At 41.1% G+C, this 25,503-nt stretch overlaps 1 protein-coding gene across 4 annotated transcripts in view; it reads right to left on the bottom strand.

Moving 5' to 3' along the window:
- The window catches only part of PPM1L (protein phosphatase, Mg2+/Mn2+ dependent 1L), a 316,265-nt gene that overhangs the window by 23,403 nt on the left and 267,359 nt on the right, over positions 1 to 25,503 (bottom strand). Inside the window, exon 1 of one of the 4 annotated variants that reach the window (XM_027776356.1) lies at positions 18,571 to 18,635. The exons of the other annotated variants lie outside the window; for them this stretch is intronic. Coding sequence (XP_027632157.1) covers positions 18,571 to 18,601 — 31 coding nt within the window. The 5' untranslated portion in view covers positions 18,602 to 18,635. Of the gene's footprint in view, positions 1 to 18,570; positions 18,636 to 25,503 lie in introns of those variants that run through there. 4 annotated transcript variants of the gene reach the window in all.

The following is a 25,503-nucleotide window of genomic DNA, read 5'->3' as shown; positions in this document are numbered from 1 at the left end:
TCTTTCCCTTACAACGTGCAGAGAAGAACTTTAGTGATGTTCCATTGCCAGGTATTGACTGGACCCACTACAGAAGAAATCTCTTTTCCCTGAAGTTTCATTAACTATGTTCACATCATGGGAAGGAAGACTGAGGAATGTGAACACACCTGGCCAGATTTTGTCAAGAGCTACCATCTGTCTCCTGGGCCCATCCAGCTCCCAAGGAGAACCATTTACTCACCATTGCCTAAGCATTGGGCCCATTCTTTCCCTCTAAAAAACATTTACTGTAAAATTGCCTGTACGCCCTTGTATGCTGTTTCCTATGAAGAGGGTATTTAAGTCACAACCATCTGACCCCTTTTTAAGTTCGTAATTTTGTATCACTCCCACATACAAATATACACCTTAAAAATAAATCTGCACGCCTTTTCTGTAATATGTAATTATTCCAGTGTTTTTCAAGAACCTTGGAGTTGGAAGTGGGAAATATTTCCTCCTCCTACAAATTAAATAGGGAATACTGTGCTCTAAGGAGACCTAAATTCTCTCTTGACCCCAAATATTTAATATGTGGGACAGAAGGAGGCATCTTTAAAACCGAAACATCAGAGCACTTCCATCAGAGCACTTCAAGGGGCACCATCCACTTATGGAACTCTACTCCCAGGATCCCTGGAAAGGCCTCCCCCTCTGTTAACAACAGAGAAAGGAAGCTCCTCACTGGCCATTTGGATCCCCCTAAGTGGAAAATGACTCTCGAGGGTAGTTTTTTCACTTGTCACCAAGTCTATGTTCTAGGCAAATGTAATAAAGTCAACCTCTAATTTGCATAAAAATGTTTTTGAACATTAAGCAAGATGTATGTAATTGAATTTTGTTTAGGGCTCCCCCAGGAAGAATAATAGTTTCTACCGATTTTGTTTTTGGAATTCTTGAATAAGCAAAATATTTTGGGGATTCTCCCTCACACTGAGTTGCTCCAGGTCCAAGAAGAGCACAAAACTGCTCCAGGCAGGGAGGAAGGGGAGAAAGGGTCTGGCTTTGAATAGCCCCTGGAGGACTTATGCCCCAGGGTGGCATTATCCCTGACTTACTGGGCTTCTGTTGCTCTGGCTGCCAACAAGATTCTAGCTGAGCATATGAATGATGCTTATACAGCCTTTAAACTCACCTGCTGGCTAGCCTAGAGGCAGAAGTTATTCATTCAGCAGGCATTTAACAAGGACTTTCTACTCTGCTAGGCATTCTGGGAGGTGCTGGAAACTTGGAAACAAAAGATGCAGTTCTTAGGTGAAGAAATCGCAGAGAATGGGAAAACAGAAATTCAGTTATGGTTGAAATGGACGGAGTCAAGCACAAAAACCAGCCTGCAGTGCTATAAAAAGTTATTTGAGCTGAGTTTTGACTGATCAGCAGGAGTTAGCAAATGAAACTGGTGGGGAGGAAGGTTTGGGCTGTGTGTTTACATGTGCAGTGGTGGGGGGAGCTAAATAAATAGATGAATAAGAGGAGCCTTTGTTTTCTTGTTTTCCATGCTATAGAAAGATTTCTTAAAAAATATTTTTACTGAATAATTGTCAGAGGGTGCTTGCATTTGCCAGAGAGAGAGAACAGGCAAAGAGAGAAAGCATCCTCCAGTGGGGTATGGTCACACTGCTATTTCTTCTATTTCTCTGCTTGTCAGGAGGGCACACATGTGCCTGGTGTGTTTTTCAAGCCACTGGGGATGGGATTTGAACCACAGGTAGCCATGTAGGACCCAGATCCCTTAACCAGCGGGCTTGCCCTAAAAAAAGCATATATATATATATGTATATATACACACATATACACATGCATACATACACATATATATATACATACACACATATATGATAATGATTATATCTCATTTAATACAAGTACATGTCAAATATCAATATGAAAATTACTGATATTAAGAAATGTCAAAAAACGTCTTGGACATTACTGAATGGTAAATAATAGGGATCCACACGCCATTTACAAAAATTGTGTTTAGAAAGAAGACATTTTAAAAATGCAAATCCTCAATCTGACTTTCGAATGTTCACAAGTCATCCACACAGAATTTTCTGTGATTACTTAATTAATTAATAGTAAAGGTTTTGACCATCTGCTACAGTGCTCAATTATAGCAATGTAGCAAGTATACTCCCGTATGTGATTTCTCTTATTCTATTTTTGGTTCGCACATTTAACCTTATGGAGCATCAGACTTGTTCTTACTCGCTTGCAAAGTTAAAAATTAATGTGCAGTGGAAAATTCCCAGCCATAAGGATCTTAAATAAAGAACACATGTTTTATCAGTCCCTTGATACATGGCTGACTGGCCTCCAGCTGAGGAGTTTTAAAAGAGTGGGGGTGTGTCTTAGCACTACTTAAGAATTAAATCTGGAAGGCCATAATTTGGAAACAATGATCAAACTATGTATTGTACTTACAAATGTTAAGTAAAAAACCTGAAGTGTCCATCCTTGAAAGAAATATCTCAATGTAAGAATGAAAGCAAAGGGTTATCCAGAGATAAAAGAGCGGTTTCACCCTGCATCTAAGCTGGCAATTGGCCAGTGAAGACTTTCGAACTATAATACAGTATAATAACTGTGGCAAATTCTCATGGCCCTTCAGAGCACATAAACAGAGTAACACATCTCAGACCTGAACCTGGTAGATTGATACCAGAGGGTACACGTTTTCTGCGATCTAGGACCACCTTTGGAAGCCAGCATTTTTATTGGAAAAGTTTATTCGATTCATGCTCAGATTGGATCAGCAGATGGTTAGCAGGTTAATTTGATGCTTTCTGCCTAAATCTGCCAAATGACAGACGTCATTTATTATCATTTACAATATAAGGAGATGAGTCTCATGAAATTCCAAGAGAAATTGAACCTTGAAGGTTCCAGCACTAGAACTGCTTCAGATAAGGAATATGTATATGTGGTGTGTGTGTGTAATATATATGTGTATATATACCTGAAGGAAGATAGGTATATGTCAGATAAGGGTGTGTGTGTGTAAATATATAGATAGAGATAGAGATATAGATACGGATACGGATACAGATAGAGGTAGAGATATACAGATATAGATACGGATATGGAAAGAGATATATAGATACGGATACGGATACAGATAGAGATAGAGATATACAGATATAGATACGGATATGGATAGAGATAGAGATATATAGATACAGATATGGATACGGATAGAGATAGAGATATACAGATATAGATACGGATACAGATAGAGATAGAGATAATCTATCTTCCTTCCTGCTTCCCCATGCAGTCATTCTACTTTCTAACAGGGTAGAGTGCCAAGAATCTTGATCATCCTCCAAGAGTCCTCAGGGATGTATCATCCTTAATTGGAGAGAAGCAGAACCACTGAAGTAAATGGGAAAAAAAAAAAATCACATGCTTTTCAGACTAATCATTAGAAAGGGGAGACTAGATTATAATATATACCAAGGAGCTGTGTTGACAATAAAGAATGAAAAAGAGTTTAGGATGGAGTCAGTTTTCCCTTTTAAAAGAAAAGCAAAACTCCATGTTCTGTACACCCTATAAGCGGCGAGCTATACATTTGTACGAGGCAGTGACTTTGTCTTGCTGAAATAATGGACACAAGGTAGACCTGCTCATCACAGCTTCAGCTTAAAGCAACAAATATTTATTATCTCACATAGTTTTTGAGGATCCAGAATCCTGAGCCAGGCCAACTCCACAGCTTAGTGGTTACATGGCCAACTGTGGTTTGAATCCTGGCCCCAGTGGCTTGAAAAACACCCCAGGTGCATGTGTTGGTGTCTGCATGCTCTAAATCCCAACACAATGGAGGAATGAAGAAAGCATTGCAGTGCAACCATGCCCTGCTGGGAGGGGATGCTTTCTCCCTCTCCCTCTCTGCCAAGTACGTGGGCCCTCTGGCAATCACACACACACACAAAAAAAAATCCTGAACAGCTTAGCTTGGTGTTTGAGGTGCTTAGCTTGGGGTCTCCCATGAGGCTGTGGCCAAGCTCTTTGTTATCTCAAAAGCTCAAGTAGAGAAAGGTAGGCCTCCAAGCTCATTCATATGGCCTTTAGTAGGCCTCCATTCCTCACTGTATGGATCTCTCCACTGGCTGCCCAAGTGACTCCATGACATAGCAGTTACTTCCCCCAAAGAAAGTGACTCCAGAGACAAAGAGAGAGCAGGAGAGCAGACCACAACAGAAGCCACAGTCTCAGAAACATCATCCCATCACTTTTGCTATATTTATTCATTACACAGGAGTCCTAAGTCCAGCCTACTTTCCAGGGATAGGAATTAAGTTCTACCTCTTGAGAAGCATCAAAGACTTTGTGGCTATACCTTTAAAACCATGCTCAGAGTTATCAACCACAGAGTCAGATAATAAAAATCCAGGCTAGCAAAGCACAAATGAGAATATCAAGGATTTTTTTCAAAAAGGATTTTGTTTTAAATAACCAATCTCTTTTAGGATTCAAAATGAGGGGCTTCTTTGAGAATTAATTCTCATCAGATCAAGAAATATAATCAGAAGGGATTTCATGGGTACAATTTATATTCTTGGCAGGAAAAATGGATTTGTCACCTATCTTTTTGGATTTACAAGGAATCCCTTAAAATCATAGATTTGCTCTGAAGGCACCCTGACATTTTCAGCATTAAACACAAGTAGAACGCCCTGGCTACTGACCACATAATGACTAGCCAGGGGACTGAAAATACCATTAAAAAGGAGGGGACAACCACATAAACATGAATACAACTATGTGGTTAAAACTCGTCCACAGATCTGCAATGTCTTGAATGACCTGACTTGACTTCAGAACCAAACTCTCAACTATAAATGCAAAATTTCCTATTTGCTGAAGAATCATATCAGGTCACATTTATCAAGCATCTACTCTATAGTAAGTGTTATCCTAAGTGCCTTACACATGCTCCTTCTCAGGATCCTCACACCATCTTCATGAATAATACTCCCAGTATTCCCATCTTACAGACAGAGGGTCTAAGACACAAAGAGGGAAAATCACTAAGGTATTCAGAAAAGAAGATGGAATTGGAGCCGAGGCACTCTGGAGCCACGAGCCATGCTATTACTTCTAAAGGGCCTGATCTTTTTAACTTACTCTGAAATCTTCAGGTTCTATTTTCTCCTATATTACTATCACACACACACACACACACACACACTGAGCCATATCCCTGGAGTTGAGAACTTATCAGTATAGGTATGTCATGTCAGTAACTGGATCGCATGTAAAGGATGATCAGGTAAGAACTGCTGTTCTTCCACATCAGCTTAGATCATTAATGTTACACCAAAAGAGGTTTTTAAATTTAAGATACAACAGATTAGAGCAGGTTTGATCTCTTCTTAGGAAGTCTGAACCATATCTTGATTTGGACTTGCTGGTATACTGTTTCCCCTTCATTTCTGTAGTTTCTGGCGATGAAAGTAAACGAGAGTGTCGCGTGTAGAGCTCACTAACTGGAGATGACCAACACATGTTGAAATTAGCTGGCTGAACTAACCATGACCTTCCTGAGGCTGTTTGGCCACAGACCAAAAAGCACTGAAAAAGACATGTTCCAACATCAAGAATACCCTGAGAATAGCAGGACTGCTTTCTAATAGATTATTAGGAGTGTCCAGAAACTGGTAAAATTGGAGTAACCTCTAAGTAAGTCATTTGAAGTTCTGGTGTTCCTGGCAAGAATTACCACTTACAGTCACACATAATGTGATTTTTAGCTGGAAAATAAACCAAGCAGTCTGACATGAGGGAAGCTTTAGCTTTGTCTCCTTTTTTTTTTTTTCTTTCTTTCTTTCTTTCTTTCTTTCTTTCTTTCTTTCTTTCTTTCTTTCTTTCTTTCTTTCTTTCTTTCATTCTTTTTTTAAAAATTTTGCCAGAGGGTATATATGCTCACTGCAGGCAGAGAGAGCGGGAAAAAGAAACCACTTCCTGTGAGGCATGGTCACTCTGCAATCCCTTCTTTTCCATTCCTCCCTCCTTTCAGGATTTTGTGCACCTGTGCACAAACAGCTGGCGTGTTTTTCAAGTGACCAGGTCTGGGACTCAAACCCTACAGTTGGCCATGTGGGAGCCAGCTACCGTAACCACTATGCTATGGACTGGTCTTACTTGTGTCATTTTAATCTTATGCATTCTATTCTTTATATTCATTCTTTCAGCAAGTGTTTCTACATCAACAATGAGAAACTGTAGGTATTTTGCCTTCAAATGATGAGATGTAAGTTCTCAGGGCTGCTGATGACAGTCAAAGCCACTTTCTGAAGACTTAAAGGCAATAATTACTCCTCTCAAAATTAGCTCTTTCCTCTCTGGCCAACGCATCCTGTCCTGCATAAACCGTGAGCTGAAAACTCAACATGTTTTACATCAGTTTGGAGAGCTTCCTTTTGCTTAGGGTTCACACCTATTCAAGAAGCAGAACCAAGCTCAGCAAAAATTGAGATGGCCCACTTTGTCTCAAAGATACTCATCTCCTGCCTGGGTGTGATCTCATCACTTAGTACCACTTCTGTCAGACCTGTAGTCTATAGAGGCGCCCTACCCATATCTACTCTTTGTAAGCCATGCTCCAAGTATCTAAAATCGCCCACCTCTACCCCTTCCCTCTCCACCTTCACACCCCTTTCCTGTTTCCTTCCTTTGAAGATCTGAGGTATTAGGTGAGTCCTAATAGTGGCTCCTTGTAACTATCTGGTAATTCTCTTTAGTCTTTGGTTATCTTACTGATACTGTTACATGAGAGTACTTTTAAAACTTGGTTCTCGGGTCAGCAGGTGTGGCATCGTGGTTAAGGCACTGGACCCCATGTGGCCTACTCCACGATTTGTGTCCTGAACCTAGAGGCTTGAAAAACAAACCAGATGGGTGTGTATATGTGCCCAAAATCCCAAAAGGAGAACGATTGCAGCATGGCGATCCCCGCTAGGGGAGGGGGTGATCTCTCACTTGCTTCTATTTCTTTCCTCACTTTCCAGTGAGCACAAGCATCCTAAGGCAAAAATAGAAAAACGATACAGAACAAAACCCAAAACAAACAAACAAAAAACTCCTGCTCTCTGAAGAAAAAGAAAACAGAACAACAACAACAAAAAATTGCTCTCTTGTGTTCAAACCCTAAAATAATAAAGTGGGCTGGGTGGGAAATGGAAGGTGGGAAGAAGACAGGAAGGGGAAACAGTTAATAGTTTTATTAGACTTCTCTCTCTCCTTTTTCTTTTCCCCTTGGATATTACTATGTACCCTGTTTCACACTCGGTGGCACCTATAGAAAGCTATACGGGATGCAAGAGCATCTTCAGAAGGTGAGTTAAATCAGCTGAACCCTCATCAAAGACTGTTGCTGATTCAGGAAGCAGAATATATAGCTGCCATCCCTAAGGACAGGGAAGAGCTATTCTGCCAGAGTGTGACAGAAAAACATGCACTGAGGAGTCAGCTTCACAGTCTAGCTAAATACCCTCAAGCCAAGTGACCTAACCTCTGTTGGTTTCAGCCATATGTATCAAGACGTGTAGTTGTTGTTCAATGATTGCCTATGGGTTTGTTTCTAGGTCACTAGAACCTACAAGGTCACCATAATATTTCTGACTTGTCTAAATTCCCACTGGAAGTGACTTTACCAGTCACCTAGAGCTTATGCTGGCAGCTTATAAGGGAAGGTAATAAAATGGAAAAGGTACACCATGTTGGAGCCTCCTTCACGAGGCAGGTGGGGAACAGTCTTTGGGATCAAGCCTATCTGTCTACAACTTTTTCTGTCTACAACTTTTTTCTCCTTCTGTTCTCTTGCTTAGAAGTCTTCTCTGACATCTTGTTCTTTTTCCTAGGGTCTAGTGGATCACACCAAAGGAAGGACGTCTGGAAACCTCCCTGTTTTCTCAAGGGAAGCTGTTCCTGATCGGCATATAGTAGGTCACAGGAGGGCCCTCCTTTCTTTTATCTCATCTAATCTAAGATTTTGACATATGGATGCTGTATATGGGGAAGGACAAGGATGGCTTTGAAAAAACACACTTGGGTACAAAAATACAGTGAACTTGGGCCCATTTCAAAGTCTGGCTCAAAGTCATGATCTTCTGACTGACAGATACTTGACTTCCCACTTTGGCATATTTTGATTATATTCTTGACTAAAATGGTGACAGGGAGGTTGCTGTCCATGTGTGCTGCTATAATAAAATATCTGAGATGGACTCACTTATAAACAATAAAAAAAATTATTTTTCACAATTCTAGAGGCTGAGAAGTCTAAGGTCAAGGTCCTGGCAGGTTCGGTGTCTGGTGAGGTATCCACATTCCATGGATGGTATCTTCCATGATATAAAAGGCCGAAGGACAAAGGCTCTCGGACATTCTCTTCAACCTCTTTTATAAGGTCAGAAATTTCACCCTTAATCACCTCCTGAAGGCTCTGCCTCTTAGAATTATCGCATTGGTGATTAAGGTTCAGCATATGAATTTGGAAGGATTACATTCAGAGTCTGTAACATTTTGTTTGAGGTAGACATAAACAGTTGGCAGTCTACTCCCATGTACTGGCAGCCATGAGGTCAACGGATTACAATCAAGAATATAATCAAATTATATTAGCTTATAAAACAGCAACTGAGAAGACCAGCAGACAGCATAATGGTTATATTGCTGGATTTCTTTGTAGTTGACCATGGTTCGAGTCTTAGACCTGGCAGCTTAAAACTCATGCTGGGTGCATGTGTATGTATGCCCAAAATCCTGAGAGGGGACTAGAGGATAAGGGATTGTGGCACAGCCATCCCCCCCAGAGGGTGCTATCTCACTTTCTGTCTCTCTATCTCACTCTGTCTTTCTAGTGAGCATATGTGTCCTATAGCAAAAAACTCTCTAAAAAATCAAAACAGCAACTGAGGTAGAGAAATTAAAGGTTTGATTTCTTTTAGTTTCTCCTACCAGCATTGCTCTATATCCTAGCAGAACACCAAGAAAGGGAGACATTCATGGGGGTGGGGGGGTATGGGAGATGACGTGTGTAGTAAGGGTGGTAGAGAGGATGATGGTTCCCCTCAAGTGGTACATATAAAAATACCTCCTTGGAGGTATCAATAAACAGCAAAGAAAAATGGTAATATATTAATATTTTCTTTTTGAGAACTGTTAACAAGAATGTATTTTTAGACATGACTTTGAAGCCTCTTATTATTTCAGACACTACTTTTGATATCAGTAGTAGAAATTAGAAAAGATTCTGCTGAGGATGCCCTACAGCTTAGTGATTAAGGGCTATGTGGGAGCAGGGTCCCCCATAGGTAATCCTGGCTCTGGGGGTTGAAAACCATGCCGGTGTGTGTGCATGCATGCCCAAGATTCTGACAGGGAGGAGCAGTGGAATAAAAGAATTGCAGTGTGACCGTGTCCAGTGTCCTGTCAGAGACTCGGGTAGTGCTTTCTCACTTTATCTAAAGAGCACGCATGCTCTCTGGTTAAAAAAAAGACAAAACCTGCCCACATACATCTTTCTTCATTTTCTCAAAGCTTAAAAGAGCTTTCAGACCCATCCCTGTTGGCATGCCTTCTAAGATTTTGTGCTCCACAGTCTGGAATCCCAGCACCGAGGAGGTAGAGGCTGGAGGATTGTGTCAGCAATCCCTGTCTAAGGAAACAAAAAAGTACTTTATCTTAGCTTCTCTATTTGAACTTTATGACATTTTTACAAAGTATGCAGGCTGACCTAGTACTGATTCCATTTTGGCATCATGAACGGGAATAATAAGAGTTGTGGAGGTAGGAATTTCGAATCTTCGCTGCATACATACCCGTTGTATGGTGGTGGCAAGTCATCAGCCCTGTGAAAGTCAGCTCTCTCATTTGTTCAGTAAGTCAGATTCATTCCCATTAACTACCTCAGAGGGTGCTTGAGAGGATAAAAGGAACCACCTGGGATGTTAGCCACAATGAGCACTCCCACGGCATCTTACGTGGGAGACTTGGAATCCGTGTCTGTCCTTCCTACACACGATGCCATCGGACTCTGTAGTCAGGTTTTATTTTGTTTGTGTAAATGCTGGCTCTGATACTAGAACTGAGGTGAGAAAACAACAGGCGTTATGATCACTGTAAGAACTTAAAGGCACTGGGAATGGAATATAAAAGCACACGTCGATTTACAGTGATGAATTAGACTCCTATCAGTACGGATGACCTCCGTGAGTCCCCACTAACCACGGGGCATCAAGATTATTGCTGTTACACTGAGATGCATGTTAAGGAATGCAATCTCCCTAATGAAAATTTTATAGGCCATGCACAGAGGCATTCTGTCAGCATCCTGATAAGTTTTTTATTAATGACTGCTTCGGGCCTCGGCTACCCTTTCCTAACCCTGCCATCTGGGAGAGCCTGTTTGTCTTTGGTGTCATGTATCTCTGTTTACTTATGGGGCAGAAGGAAAAGGCACAGTAATCAAACTGGGCCTTGCAGGATGGCTGAGATTCCCAGAAACAGTTGATACTGACCCATTCCCACTTTGAGCTCATTTTGAACTAATTTTCTCTTGGATTTCTGGCCTCTCCTCTTTCCCCTTTCTCCTACATATTTACATTTTTATTCACTTTATTTTATTTATTGTTATTATTATTTTTTAATTTGCTATAGAGCACATGTGCTCACCAGAGAGAGACAGAGGGAGACGGAGAGGGGAAGTGAGAATGCAAACCATGAAGTCTGGGACTTGAACCATGGTTGGACATGTGGGACTTCAACACCTCAACCACCACACCACTCATTGGTCCCTCTCCTTTATATTCTTAACAGCCTACTTTGCAGAAGCGTCTGCCTCCCCTTGTTCCAGGGTTCAATGCTTGGTCTTGTTTCTTGTCTACAGCTGTGCTTGTCCAGTATGGTCTCAGCTACACCCACCCATGGGCTAATGTCTGACAAATCTGTATTTCTATCCCAAGTATCCAACCCATAGGGACTTCTCATTCTGTTTTCCTATAGGGACCTCAAACTCAACTTGCCCCTCCAAAAATCCTTCGCTTAAAAACTGCATCTTCATTCATGCAGCCTGAATCAGAATGGCATCAGCATTTGTCCAAATCCAGAGACCTTGGAAGCAACACTGCCCCCTCCCTGTAGGCCCATAGCCAGTCATCCAGTAAGCCTTGCAAAATCATCACTCCATAATCTCTGAAATTCCCTTTCCTCTCGGTCACTTTATGGTTATGAGAGAAGAGGGCTAGCTGAAAGCACAGGCTTTAGGTCCAGTTCCTTATCAGCTGTCTGGCTGACCAAGGACCTCAGCCTTTCTAAGCCTTGGTTTCTTCATCTATTAAATAGGTATAACATCTGATTTGTTGTGTAAAGGAGTTAATGTTTGATAAGTAATTGAGAGCCTCCTATGGTTATGTTTTATTCAATTTCTCATTTCTTCTCAGCTAGTTCAGCATTTTGCAAACTTCAGTGCACATAGATTTGTCTGGAGGGCTTCTTGAACCTTAGACTTCTGGGCACTGTTCCAGAAAATCTGAATTACTAAAAGTTCCCAGGTGATGCTGTCTGTCTCTCCAAGGCCTACCCTGAGGATTGCAAAGACAGCCTAAGGATCTGCTGGCTGTAATCTCCTGGTTCTCCCCAATGCTGTCAAAGCCATCTCTCTAAAACTGTATCCAATCTTCACATTAAAATGCGTCTTTGGTGTCATGTATCTCTGTTTACTTATGGGGCAGAAGGAAAAGGCACAGTAATCAAACTGGGCCTTGCAGGATGGCTGAGATTCCCAGAAACAGTTGATACTGACCCATTCCCACTTTGAGCTCATTTTGAACTAATTTTCTCTTGGATTTCTGGCCTCTCCTCTTTCCCCTTTCTCCTACATATTTACATTTTTATTCACTTTATTTTATTTATTGTTATTATTATTTTTTAATTTGCTATAGAGCACATGTGCTCACCAGAGAGAGACAGAGGGAGACGGAGAGGGGAAGTGAGAATGCAAACCATGAAGTCTGGGACTTGAACCATGGTTGGACATGTGGGACTTCAACACCTCAACCACCACACCACTCATTGGTCCCTCTCCTTTATATTCTTAACAGCCTACTTTGCAGAAGCGTCTGCCTCCCCTTGTTCCAGGGTTCAATGCTTGGTCTTGTTTCTTGTCTACAGCTGTGCTTGTCCAGTATGGTCTCAGCTACACCCACCCATGGGCTAATGTCTGACAAATCTGTATTTCTATCCCAAGTATCCAACCCATAGGGACTTCTCATTCTGTTTTCCTATAGGGACCTCAAACTCAACTTGCCCCTCCAAAAATCCTTCGCTTAAAAACTGCATCTTCATTCATGCAGCCTGAATCAGAATGGCATCAGCATTTGTCCAAATCCAGAGACCTTGGAAGCAACACTGCCCCCTCCCTGTAGGCCCATAGCCAGTCATCCAGTAAGCCTTGCAAAATCATCACTCCATAATCTCTGAAATTCCCTTTCCTCTCGGTCACTTTATGGTTATGAGAGAAGAGGGCTAGCTGAAAGCACAGGCTTTAGGTCCAGTTCCTTATCAGCTGTCTGGCTGACCAAGGACCTCAGCCTTTCTAAGCCTTGGTTTCTTCATCTATTAAATAGGTATAACATCTGATTTGTTGTGTAAAGGAGTTAATGTTTGATAAGTAATTGAGAGCCTCCTATGGTTATGTTTTATTCAATTTCTCATTTCTTCTCAGCTAGTTCAGCATTTTGCAAACTTCAGTGCACATAGATTTGTCTGGAGGGCTTCTTGAACCTTAGACTTCTGGGCACTGTTCCAGAAAATCTGAATTACTAAAAGTTCCCAGGTGATGCTGTCTGTCTCTCCAAGGCCTACCCTGAGGATTGCAAAGACAGCCTAAGGATCTGCTGGCTGTAATCTCCTGGTTCTCCCCAATGCTGTCAAAGCCATCTCTCTAAAACTGTATCCAATCTTCACATTAAAATGCTTGAATTTTCTAGTAATTACTCAGCTCTTACTATGTGGTTAGATGTAGCTCTAAGTGCTTACCATGAATTAACTTATTTAAAGTTGAAGACAGCTGGGACCAGCAGATGGCATAATGGTTATGTTGCTAGACTTGTACGTAATTGACCACAGTTTGAGTCCCAGACCTGGTGGCTTAAAATTTGCGCCGGATGCATGTGCATGCATGCCCAGAATCCCAAAAGGAGAATGAATGGAGGAAAAGGGACTGCAGCATGGCCACCACCCTGGGAGGTGATTTCTTGCTTTCTGTCTCTCTGACTGTCTCTTCGGTGAGTAAACGCACTGTATAACAAAAATCTCTCTCTTAAAAAAAAAAAAGTTGAAGACAGCTTCATGAGGTAGAGAAAATCATCTCCATTTTATAGATGAAGAACCTGAAACATCGAGAGCTTGAGTAATACATCCAAGGTCCAGGTAGTAAGTTTCAGAGCCAGAATTTGAGAACAGATTCCAGCTGTTAGCTCTGGATCCCAGGATCCTAACCACTGTACTCACTGCCCATCTGCCCCTATCATTTTCCCATCTTAAAATCCTCCAAAGAGCATCATGGCCTCCAAGCCTAAGACCAGCTTTAGCATGGCCTATGTGACCCTCAGGCCCCTTCTCTCACCACTCACTACCTTGTTCCTTGACCTCTAGCCATTACAAATTACTCTGGCAAGTGTATTTTAAGGTTTTGGTCAAAGGGTGCATGTGTTCACCAGAGAGGAGAAAGACAGAGAAGAGACAATGAGAGGGAAAGTGAGAAATCACGCCCTGGGAGGATGGCCACGCTACAGTCGCCTCTCTGTTTTCCTCCTGGGATTTTGGGCATGCATGCACATGCACGCAGCATGAGTTTTAAGTCGCCAGATCTGGGGAGCTTGAACTGCAGTTGGCTATGTGGGAGGCCAGCACCTTAACCAACACATCTGCTGGCCCCTGAGATATGATCTCTTAAGAGAACTTTGCCCAACTGGCAAAATCAACTCTTTCAGAATTCTGGAAGTTAATCTAAGGCTTTCAACAATTAAAGGAGTGCTTACTCAAGGAAAAAAGGCTAATGAGCTCTGTTGTTTCTTTCTTTTTTAAGTTTTTTTTTTTGCCATAGGGCTCATGTACTCATCAGAGAGATACAGAGAGGGAAAGTGAGAAATCACCTCCCAGGGGGATGGCCATGCACATTCACTTCTCTATTCTCCTTTAGGGATTTTGGGCACACACTGGTATGCATGTATGTCCCTGGCATGTTTTTCAAGTCGCTTGGTTTGAACTCAAACCACAGTGGGCCATGTTGGAATCCAGCACTTTTACCTCCATGCCACCTGTTGTGTTTTAACTCACCCTATTCCCATTCCTCTCTAGCCAACTCCATAGCAATCTGAAAACCAGCACCTCATAATCACCATGGTAGTGAAAATTAGAAGCCTAACAGTCACTAAATAAGACAGAGCAGTCCAGAGCTCCTCAAAACCTCCCATCCCTAGGCACTTGTCACTATTTGACCTACGAAGCCAATCCCTGAAAAAGTTCCCTTTTTTTAAAACATGAGCCTATGGCACTTATGCTTGCAGAGATAGAGCGAGGGAAGGTGAGAAATCACCTTGGCGGGGCGGGAGTGGGGGTGATCGACAAGCCACAGTCCAATCCCTTCTTCTCCATTCTCCTCTCAGGATTTTGGGTATGTTCGGCATGTGCTAGGCATGATTTTCAAGCCATCAGGTCTGGAACTCAAAGCGCAGCTGGCCATGTGGGAATCCAGCACCTTAACTACCATGCCACCTGCTGGCCCCTGGAAAAGTTTATTTGCTTATCTGATCTGACTCTTAGCTCAGGGAGAAAGCCTTATACCCAGGTCATTAGTTAATCAGTAGCAATTACTTAACATTACTGTGGGAGAGTCAAACAAAACTAGCCAAAACTTTTAAGAGGAAGATTTGGGAAATAAGATGTCCATAGTGGGCCTTGAAAAGTTCAAACATATAAACACATTCCTAGAGATCTAGAAAGTCACATGCATGTATAGGATTGTGTGCACGCCCAGGAAAGATGTGAAAAGGACATAAATTAAACTGTCTAGATGATTTTGTGGCCCTACTAAGGCAAGAATTAAAAAAAAAGAGAGAGACATACAAAGAAACAGAAAGATACGGTCCATACAGAGGAAAGAAAGCAGGAAAAAAATTGTCCTTGAAGAAGCCTAGATGTTGGACTCTCTAGAAAAAGACTTTACATTTGCTATTGTAAGTATGTTTAAAGAAATAAAAGTCTAAATAAAAAAGTACGAGCATATCTCACCAAATAACAAATATTAATAAAGATAAATCATTTAAAAAGTAGAAAGTCTATCTCTATTAAAACAGAAATGAAATTAGAAGTTTAATAGGTTGGATAGCACATAAGACAAGGCATAAGGAAAAAAATCAGCAAACTTAAGATAGCTCTTTAGATTATCTAGTCTGAAAAACAGAAAATAAAAAAGAATGAAAAAAAAAAAAAGAGTAGAGCCTGCGAGACGCGTAGGACATGAAGTGGAACAACACGTGCAAACAGGGGGTCTCTGAGGGAGCTGAGGAAAATAAAGGAAAAGAAAAAAAAAACATTTAAAGAAATAATGGCACCAAACTTCTGAAATTTGATAAAAAAACTAACCCCTATATACCCTGGACATTATGCTAAGGGAAAGAAATCAGCCACAAGGGAACACATACTGTATAATTCCACTTGAACAAAATGACCAGACTAGGCAAATCTATACAGGAAGAAAGCAGATCAGTGGTCGCTTCAATCTGGGAGTGTGAGGGTGGAGAATGGAGTGTGATTGCAAAGGAGTACAGCGGTTATTTTGGAGGTGACAAAATTATTCACTATTTAATAGTGGTCACAACCAAACAACTGTGAATATGCAATACTACAAACCACATAAATGTTATGTCCTATGAATTACATATTAATAAAGTTGTTACACATGTGTACACACACACACACACACACAAATACACTTCAAAAAGTTCACGTAAGATGGAATTAAAGTAGAAGTTTATTTTGGTGCAAATATTTTTTGAAACCTATGCACAATTTTTCATAATGCATACTTTCCATGAGCTTTTTGAAGACCGCTCATATACACACCATATATGTTTATATATCTATAAACAAACATGCACTTTGAATTACTCTGGCAATTTCCTAAATCTTTACCAAAAAGCAGAAGTCAGGCATCCACACTTATTCTCTTCATATACTAAACCTGGCAGGAGTTAAGAGTCCTAAAAATTAGAAGCTAAACACTCCAGCTGTGAGTCTGTGACAAGTTTCCATTTGTGAGCTCATCCCTTCGGAAACTGTTTATATTGACTATTTAGATGGCTCACCTGAATTTGGACTGTGCCTCTTGTCCCCTCTGTTCTAGTCTCTGGAATAATAGGGCATGGCCACATTCACCCCAATTCAAGTCAAACAGAGAAAGAGAATGGCGGAGAACTGCAGCATCAGGAGCAGACTGTCTACCAAGAAAGCCTGGACGGCTAAATGATCAGAATAAAATGAAAAGAAAAAGCTCAACATGAGAGGACCTTTATGTGCAATCTTATGTACAGTCAAATTCCTAAACAACAGAATGCTTCTGGGGGAGTCTCTTCACCTTCTGGATGTTCACCCTTTGTTCGAAGGCATCAACAACTTATTTCTAAACATTGGTAAAGGGACCACAATGAAATCAGTCTTTGAACCGAAGGCCAAGCTTAAGCTTTCTTCTACAGTCACTTGTATATACATATTTTTAAACTTTTTAATTTTTTATTTTAATGCCATCTATAACCAATTGTACACAGGTTTAAAACAGTTTAAAACTTGGAAAAGGAGAAGAAACGTTTGGATTTGTTCAGTGCTCAACGCGCTTTTCTTTAGCTATGACCCGCAGATTATGACAGGACCCTATTTTTTAACTGGAAAAAAATCTAAATACTGTAAACAAATTTCTTTTGATGGCTACAACTTCTTTTCAACATATTTATCTAATTTTGTCTCTGGTTAAAATTGTACAGGTGTGCTACCGCTATCTAGAGAATGTAACTTAGAAAAGCAGATTATCAACATTCTGTTCCTGGCCATTTCTAGACACGAGACGTGGTACGAGCGTAAAATGCTCTAATTATAAAACTTTGGAAGCAGCAGCCTCTGAAACAGCTGCAGGCATTAGTGACAAATGGTTGTTTTGTACTCCTGCCACTTTGAATGTTTCAGGATGATGTTTCTGAAATCAGATTCGACCAGCTATTAGGACAAACAAACGCCACACTTGGAAAATAAAACACAAAGGAAACCATCAATGTCTGGCTCAAACTCACAGAGAAATGCAGACCTAAAAATCAAACAAGGCTTCCTCCGCTATATGCTTTCAATGATTCGCAAACCAGTTTAGTTTCTGGTTCATTTCTAAACAGTGGTTTAGTGATTTAAACAGAGAATTAATCTCTACTGAAACCAAAGATTTTATTTATAGCCAGATGCCAATGAGTGTGTCTGAGAGAGTGAGAGTGGGTGCGTGGCAACAGGGAAGGAAGAGATCCCAGCATAATTACCTTTGTCTCCCTCCCACCCTTTAGCTGCTTGTCCAAGAACAGAGTAATTATCATGTGGTGAGCTGTCTCCACCATTAAAGAGTGATCTCCTTAAAGGAAAAGATTGCATTTTCTTTATCTCTGTAGGCAGAGGACATAGCACCATTGCTGTTCAATAAAAATTTGAAGAAGGAGGGAAGGAAAAGAGGGAAGGAGAGAAAGAGAAAAAAGGAAAAGAGGAAAGGAAGGAGGAGAAAAGAAGAAAGCTTGACTTGTCTTTTCTAGTAATTGGTGTTATAATCTCAGCAGCCTGTTCCTCTCTGAGGGCTTTTCCTGGGAAAAGCCTGTCTGGATTACAGGTTTCAACTATGGCAAGCTTCTTTCTTTTTCACGATGAAAGAGGATATCGATTTTAGTCTGCACCTAGACACTGAGGAAAGAAAGAAAGGAGGGGCCTCAACAGGCTGGCAGCCAAGGCTGTTCAGTACTGAGATACACTAACAGTATATTCATTTTCTGTTGCTACGTGAACAAGGTACTGCAAACTTAGCAGCTTCAAACAACACAAATGTATTTATTCTTTAAAAATTTGCCAGAGGGTGTATGCACTTGCCAGAGAGAGGGAGAAGGCACCCCTCCTCCAGTGGGCCACAACCCCTTCCCATTCATTTCTCCATGCTGTCAGGATGTGGAGCATGCACGCACAGGCCCAGCGTATCTTTCAAGCTGCTGGGGCCAGGATTCAAACTATTTGGTTGGCTATATGGAATCTGGCTCCCTTAACCACTAGGCCACTGGGCTGGCCTGAACACAAATTAATTATTGCACGATTTCCATGGGTCCCTGGATTCTAGGCACAGCTTTGCCGATCCTCTGCTCAATGTCCCAAGGGCACGATTGACGTGTCAACAGAACTGTGATTCTCATCTGGAGCTTGGGACCCTTTTCCACATTCATTCGGGTTGTTAGCAGAATTCACCTTCTGAAAGTTGTGCGACTGAGGTCCCCATTTTCTTGCTGGCTTTTGTCAGGGCGTCCCTTTGAGCTCCGTGAGGCCACCTTACAAAGCAGCTAAAGGGTGGGAGGGAGACAAAGGTAATTATGCTGGGATCTCTTCCTTCCCTCTTGCCAGGGCCCTCTTACAACGCAGCAGCTTCAAAGCCAGCAGGAGTAGTAATCTTATATAACAGAACATCACTGTGGGATCACCTTGCTCATATAATGAGAGTTGAATCAAGGGAGCCACCAGTCCAGCACATTTCTAGGTCCATCCTCACCCCTTGGGCACACACACACATGCCTGGCCTGCGTTTTAAGTCACTGAGTCTGGGATTCAAACCATAGTCGACCTCCTAGGAGAACAGCTATGTAACCATTCCGCCATCTGCTGGTCCCAGCAGGGCTGGAAATCGTGAAGGTCATTTGGAATTCTGACTACCACCAGAGGTTTTGGCAAGTGCAAAGGAAGCCAGAATCATTCATCACTTTAACAGGAAAAAGCATAGATTTTTCCATGATGGTCATTCGGATTGTTATTGCTGGTCATTAAAAGAAGGTTTCTCTGGCTGAGGCCAGAATCCACAAATTCATTTATGGAAGAACTCCAGTTTAAAAAAAAAAAAAAAAGATAGTTGCCTGGAGGTAATGGGACACAAAACTCTTCTTTCCAACCCAACAAAAGAAAATCCTTCTTTTTTTTCCTGCCAAAGATACTAAGATCTAACAAAGCCATCAATTTTGCAGCTTTGAAGCTGTGAAAGGCAATCTAAATATCGCATGAAACTAGTGTAGCATGCCTGTCAGTGCTAAGGATGCACACCTGCAGGACAGAGGTCGGCCATGTCCTTTGGGTGCGTGGCAACAGGGAAGGAAGAGATCCCAGCATAATTACCTTTGTCTCCCTCCCACCCTTTAGCTGCTTGTCCAAGAACAGAGTAATTATCATGTGGTGAGCTGTCTCCACCATTAAAGAGTGATCTCCTTAAAGGAAAAGATTGCATTTTCTTTATCTCTGTAGGCAGAGGACATAGCACCATTGCTGTTCAATAAAAATTTGAAGAAGGAGGGAAGGAAAAGAGGGAAGGAGAGAAAGAGAAAAAAGGAAAAGAGGAAAGGAAGGAGGAGAAAAGAAGAAAGCTTGACTTGTCTTTTCTAGTAATTGGTGTTATAATCTCAGCAGCCTGTTCCTCTCTGAGGGCTTTTCCTGGGAAAAGCCTGTCTGGATTACAGGTTTCAACTATGGCAAGCTTCTTTCTTTTTCACGATGAAAGAGGATATCGATTTTAGTCTGCACCTAGACACTGAGGAAAGAAAGAAAGGAGGGGCCTCAACAGGCTGGCAGCCAAGGCTGTTCAGTACTGAGATACACTAACAGTATATTCATTTTCTGTTGCTACGTGAACAAGGTACTGCAAACTTAGCAGCTTCAAACAACACAAATGTATTTATTCTTTAAAAATTTGCCAGAGGGTGTATGCACTTGCCAGAGAGAGGGAGAAGGCACCCCTCCTCCAGTGGGCCACAACCCCTTCCCATTCATTTCTCCATGCTGTCAGGATGTGGAGCATGCACGCACAGGCCCAGCGTATCTTTCAAGCTGCTGGGGCCAGGATTCAAACTATTTGGTTGGCTATATGGAATCTGGCTCCCTTAACCACTAGGCCACTGGGCTGGCCTGAACACAAATTAATTATTGCACGATTTCCATGGGTCCCTGGATTCTAGGCACAGCTTTGCCGATCCTCTGCTCAATGTCCCAAGGGCACGATTGACGTGTCAACAGAACTGTGATTCTCATCTGGAGCTTGGGACCCTTTTCCACATTCATTCGGGTTGTTAGCAGAATTCACCTTCTGAAAGTTGTGCGACTGAGGTCCCCATTTTCTTGCTGGCTTTTGTCAGGGCGTCCCTTTGAGCTCCGTGAGGCCACCTTACAAAGCAGCTAAAGGGTGGGAGGGAGACAAAGGTAATTATGCTGGGATCTCTTCCTTCCCTCTTGCCAGGGCCCTCTTACAACGCAGCAGCTTCAAAGCCAGCAGGAGTAGTAATCTTATATAACAGAACATCACTGTGGGATCACCTTGCTCATATAATGAGAGTTGAATCAAGGGAGCCACCAGTCCAGCACATTTCTAGGTCCATCCTCACCCCTTGGGCACACACACACATGCCTGGCCTGCGTTTTAAGTCACTGAGTCTGGGATTCAAACCATAGTCGACCTCCTAGGAGAACAGCTATGTAACCATTCCGCCATCTGCTGGTCCCAGCAGGGCTGGAAATCGTGAAGGTCATTTGGAATTCTGACTACCACCAGAGGTTTTGGCAAGTGCAAAGGAAGCCAGAATCATTCATCACTTTAACAGGAAAAAGCATAGATTTTTCCATGATGGTCATTCGGATTGTTATTGCTGGTCATTAAAAGAAGGTTTCTCTGGCTGAGGCCAGAATCCACAAATTCATTTATGGAAGAACTCCAGTTTAAAAAAAAAAAAAAAAGATAGTTGCCTGGAGGTAATGGGACACAAAACTCTTCTTTCCAACCCAACAAAAGAAAATCCTTCTTTTTTTTCCTGCCAAAGATACTAAGATCTAACAAAGCCATCAATTTTGCAGCTTTGAAGCTGTGAAAGGCAATCTAAATATCGCATGAAACTAGTGTAGCATGCCTGTCAGTGCTAAGGATGCACACCTGCAGGACAGAGGTCGGCCATGTCCTTCTCTGACCAGGGTGTGCTGCTCCCATCCTGAAGCCAGAGTTCATCATTCTCCTGCTTTTCTCTAGTTCAATTACAGATGGATAGCTCTTTAAGCAATATACTGTTTACTTTCACCATGTTTTAATGTTACACAAATAGAATCCTTCTGCATGCATTCTACATAAACTTTATTTCGTTTCATTTAATGATAAACTGTTGAGATTCATGCATGGTAACATATGTAGCTATAATTCTATTGGGTTGTCTGGGAAGTCATGACTCATTATTGCATAGAAGAACATAGAAAAATACACATGACATTCCTAACAACCTAATATTTCACTGGTATATACCATTCCATTATTTTTTAAAAAAACTTTTTTTTTAGGTTTTTGCCATAGGGCATGTGCATTCACCAGAGAGGAGAGAGACACAGAGAGAGAGAAAGCAAGAAATCACCCCTCAGAGGGGGATGCCCACACTGCAATCCCATCTCCTTTTGGGATTTTGGGCATGCACGCCCCTGCACCCAGCATGATTTTTAAGTCACCAGGTCCAGGACTTGAACTGCAGTTGGCTATGTGGAAATCCAGCCACCCTAACCACTATGCCATCTGTTGACCCTTTATTCATTCTTTGTATATACCATATTTTATTTACCCATTTTTCCTACTGATGAATACTTCTGTTTCCAATTTTTCTCCCTAACTATACACAAGAGGCCATAATGTTTTTGCACATGTTTTCTGATGCAAATATACACATTTCTCTAAGAAATACACCCAGGGATGGATCTTCTGGATCATAACATATGTGCAGTTTCAACTTTACTAGATCATACCTAATTGTTTTCCAAAGTGACTCTACCGAATCACATCTCCAACCACAGACCTGCTCTTGCTCCACATCCTCAGCAACACTGTATATTGTAGATTTTTAAACATTGCTAATATGATGTGGGTAAAATGGTATCGAATGGTAATTTCAATTTGCATTTTCCTCATTAGTTGATAAGGGTTAGCATCTTTTAAAAAGGCATTCCTTCTTCCTCTTGTCTGAAATGCCTTTTCATGTTAAAGTTGGGTTCTTCAATCAGTTTTATCAAAAATAAAGCTGCTATTCTGTTTGCTATTTCACTGTCTGCTATGTCTTATTTCTCAACTGCTTATAAATTTAAAAGGGGAAAAACAGGATATTACAATATTATAGATGACTTCCTGAAGAAACAAAAAAATGAACAAATCTGACTACATAAGAATTCAGGGTTTAAATATTTGTTCAGATATTGTGAAGTGCCAGAAAATATTAGAGTATAAAATTGAGTTACGACATGGCCTTTTTTTAGACTTATCACATTATTAATCGTTAGCTTGGCTTATGATTTTAGGGATTAAGACTAACTACATGATGTACCATCCAGTGAATGTGTCACTGTGAACTTCATGCACATACATCATGCAGAAGGTGCTCAGCACGTGTGAGATGACTGACTGATGATGTGTCAGTGGCAAATATGACAAATATGAGTTGACTGACTGATGATGTGGCAATGGCAAACATGACAAACCCACTCAAATTTATTTATTTGAGAATTTGTTCTACATCCAAAACTCTTACCGCTCCATGGTGCTTTGACTTTAATTTACTGCTGAAAGAGTTTCCATATTGGTAGTATCTAAAAATTCATTGTTAAATCACACCAAAAAGTGTTTAGAACTTATCTTAAAACAGAATCAGAATTATTATTATTTATTTTAGAGGTTTTTGCTATAGGGCACATGCGCTTGCCAGAAAGACAGAGAGAGACAGAGAGATAGAAAGCAAGAAATCACCCCCCAGGGGGGTGGCCACGCCGCAATCCCTTCTCCTCCATTCTCCTCTCAGGATCTTGGGCATGCATGCACACGCGCCCAGTGTGAGTTTAAGCCACCAGGTCAGGGACTCGAACCACAGTCAACTACATGGGAGTCCAGCGACATAGCCATTACGCTAACTGCTAGTCCTAGAACCAGAATTATTAAAACTGTCTTGGCTTATGTTGAGATTTGGAGCATTGGATAGTGTGTTATCTAAAATGGCTAAATTCATCAAATAATCTCATCCTCTACTTCAATGTTTTCCAATGTAATTTATATGGGGTGGGGGGCAATTCAGCTGGATGCAAATAGGAATATTTAGTAAAAGGGTTTATGCTTCAGTAAGTTTGGGAAACATCAAGTTATCAAACTGAAACCAGTTAAAGTAATACTTTTTATATAGCCTTTAATAAACTGTCAAATGGAGCATCCCAAGAGGGTTGATGATATGTAACACATGCCAAAAGCTTTTTTTCCCCAGAACACTTGCAAAGTCTGGGTGCCAAGGAATATACGTTGGAAAATCTGTTTCCATCATCAGCTTCCTACAGTGATAATTCTTTGTCTCCTTAAATTTGTTTCTATTAAGTGATACCCTTAAGACATTATTGGATTTAAATTTTACATCAGTTTTATAATTGGTCAGTATCTAATAGTTACGTTATAAGAAAACAATAGTCACAACCCTGAAACTCCACAAAATTCCTTTTTTAAAAGGTTTGATTTAGTGCATTAAAATGCTAATTAAATCTACTCCTAAACCAACTAAATATCCTTTGTCATCAACTGTGGTTTGACATTTTACATAATATGGTATCTCAAAATTTAGGGAAAAAATCCCAAGCAGTAATATTGGAATTCCATTGATAACTGTATCTATGCTACCCTCCATGTTAGTAGAAAGATGGGAGAAGACATGAAGATCATTTGACACTATTACTGTTGAACAAACACAATACATTGAAAGATTTTTACCTAAGATATTCTTAGGAAGACTTTATTGGCAAAATGAAAATCATTCTTTTTCACATTGACTTGCTATGGCCTTTTATGTGTTAACGCAAATCCTGTGTTTGTGATTTGCCATGGAGAATCTTCTACGAAGATGGTCCTTCACGATGAACCGCTGCAGACGCTGGTGGCAGACCAGGGTGGCTCACACATTCGCACATAGTGGGAATATATAGTTTGGTTTATAATCTGCTCAATTTCTTTTCTTTTCTTTTCTTTTTTTTTTTTTTTTTTTTTTTGGGGTTTTTTTTTTTTTTTTTTTTTTTTTTTTTTTTCCAGAAAGAGAGACAGAGACAGAAAGCGAAAAATCACCCACTCCCCCCGGGGGGATGGCCACACTGCAATCCATTCTCCTCTCAGGATCTTGGGCACGCACACACATGCGCCCAGCATGAGTTTAAGCCACTGGAGTCCAGGACTCAAACTGCGGTCAACTACATGGGAGTCCAGTGACATAGACATTATGCCAACTGCTGGTCCCTGCTCAGTTTCTTTTAAGATTGACAGCTGAATTAAATAATGTCAGGCTACATGCCCCATTTATTATTTTCTTTCCTTCATCTCTTTCTCCCCTCCTCCTTCTTTCTTCTTTCTCCTTTTCCTTCAAGTCACTGGATTGCTTTTATTTTTAACCTTTAAGTTTTAAGTGTAAGCAACCAGGTGAAGGTGGTAGGGGAATTTCCAAAACCTCTTATCTAAACTCAAATTTTAGGTTCTTCTTTGGAGTGAAAGAAGCTCTTCACTGTTTACAAGATTATTTCTTGGTTGCAAAAATTCCCTCTCCATACCTTCCCCTGTATTCTTCATTCAGTCTTGGCTGCCACATTCAGACAGACAGAAACTGAGAGGACACTCTTTTCTTGGATCTGGAGTGAAAACCTAGTAGCAGAGAGGAACTGCTCCCGGTCTGTCAGGTAGACGCAGCCCATGTATCCTCATACAGGCTGGCATCTCTGCACCAAGGACAAAATGAAACATGGAAGAGGATTTAAATGAGCTAACTGCCCTCTTTCTTTTAACCAATGAAATGCTTTCAATTCCCATGACCAGTCCAGGCTTAGTGAAATTGTAATACAACCAGCGTAAGAGGCACTTAATTCTGAGAGTGGCCTTTACTTCTGAAGATAGAACACTGTGGACCTTCAGTAAAGCACCAAATGCAGGTCGTTCATTCAGCTAGGTGCTAGAAACTCAAAGGTTGCTGGAGAACGTGAAATTTGGTGAAGCATAATTAAGACGCTCAGACTCTGTAACTGGTCTACAATGAAAATTGTGATACATTTTCAAATTTAATCTCTCTCAAATTCCTAGGAGTTCTGGTAGTGTGCTACTTACTGCATTCTGTGACA

The sequence above is a fragment of the Tupaia chinensis genome, unplaced genomic scaffold, assembly GCF_000334495.1.
Source record: "Tupaia chinensis unplaced genomic scaffold, TupChi_1.0 Scaffold000670_1, whole genome shotgun sequence".
NCBI classification, from domain to species: domain Eukaryota; kingdom Metazoa; phylum Chordata; class Mammalia; order Scandentia; family Tupaiidae; genus Tupaia; species Tupaia belangeri.
Note: the sequence above shows the minus strand (reverse complement) of the source record. Positions and strands in the feature narration are given on the sequence as shown.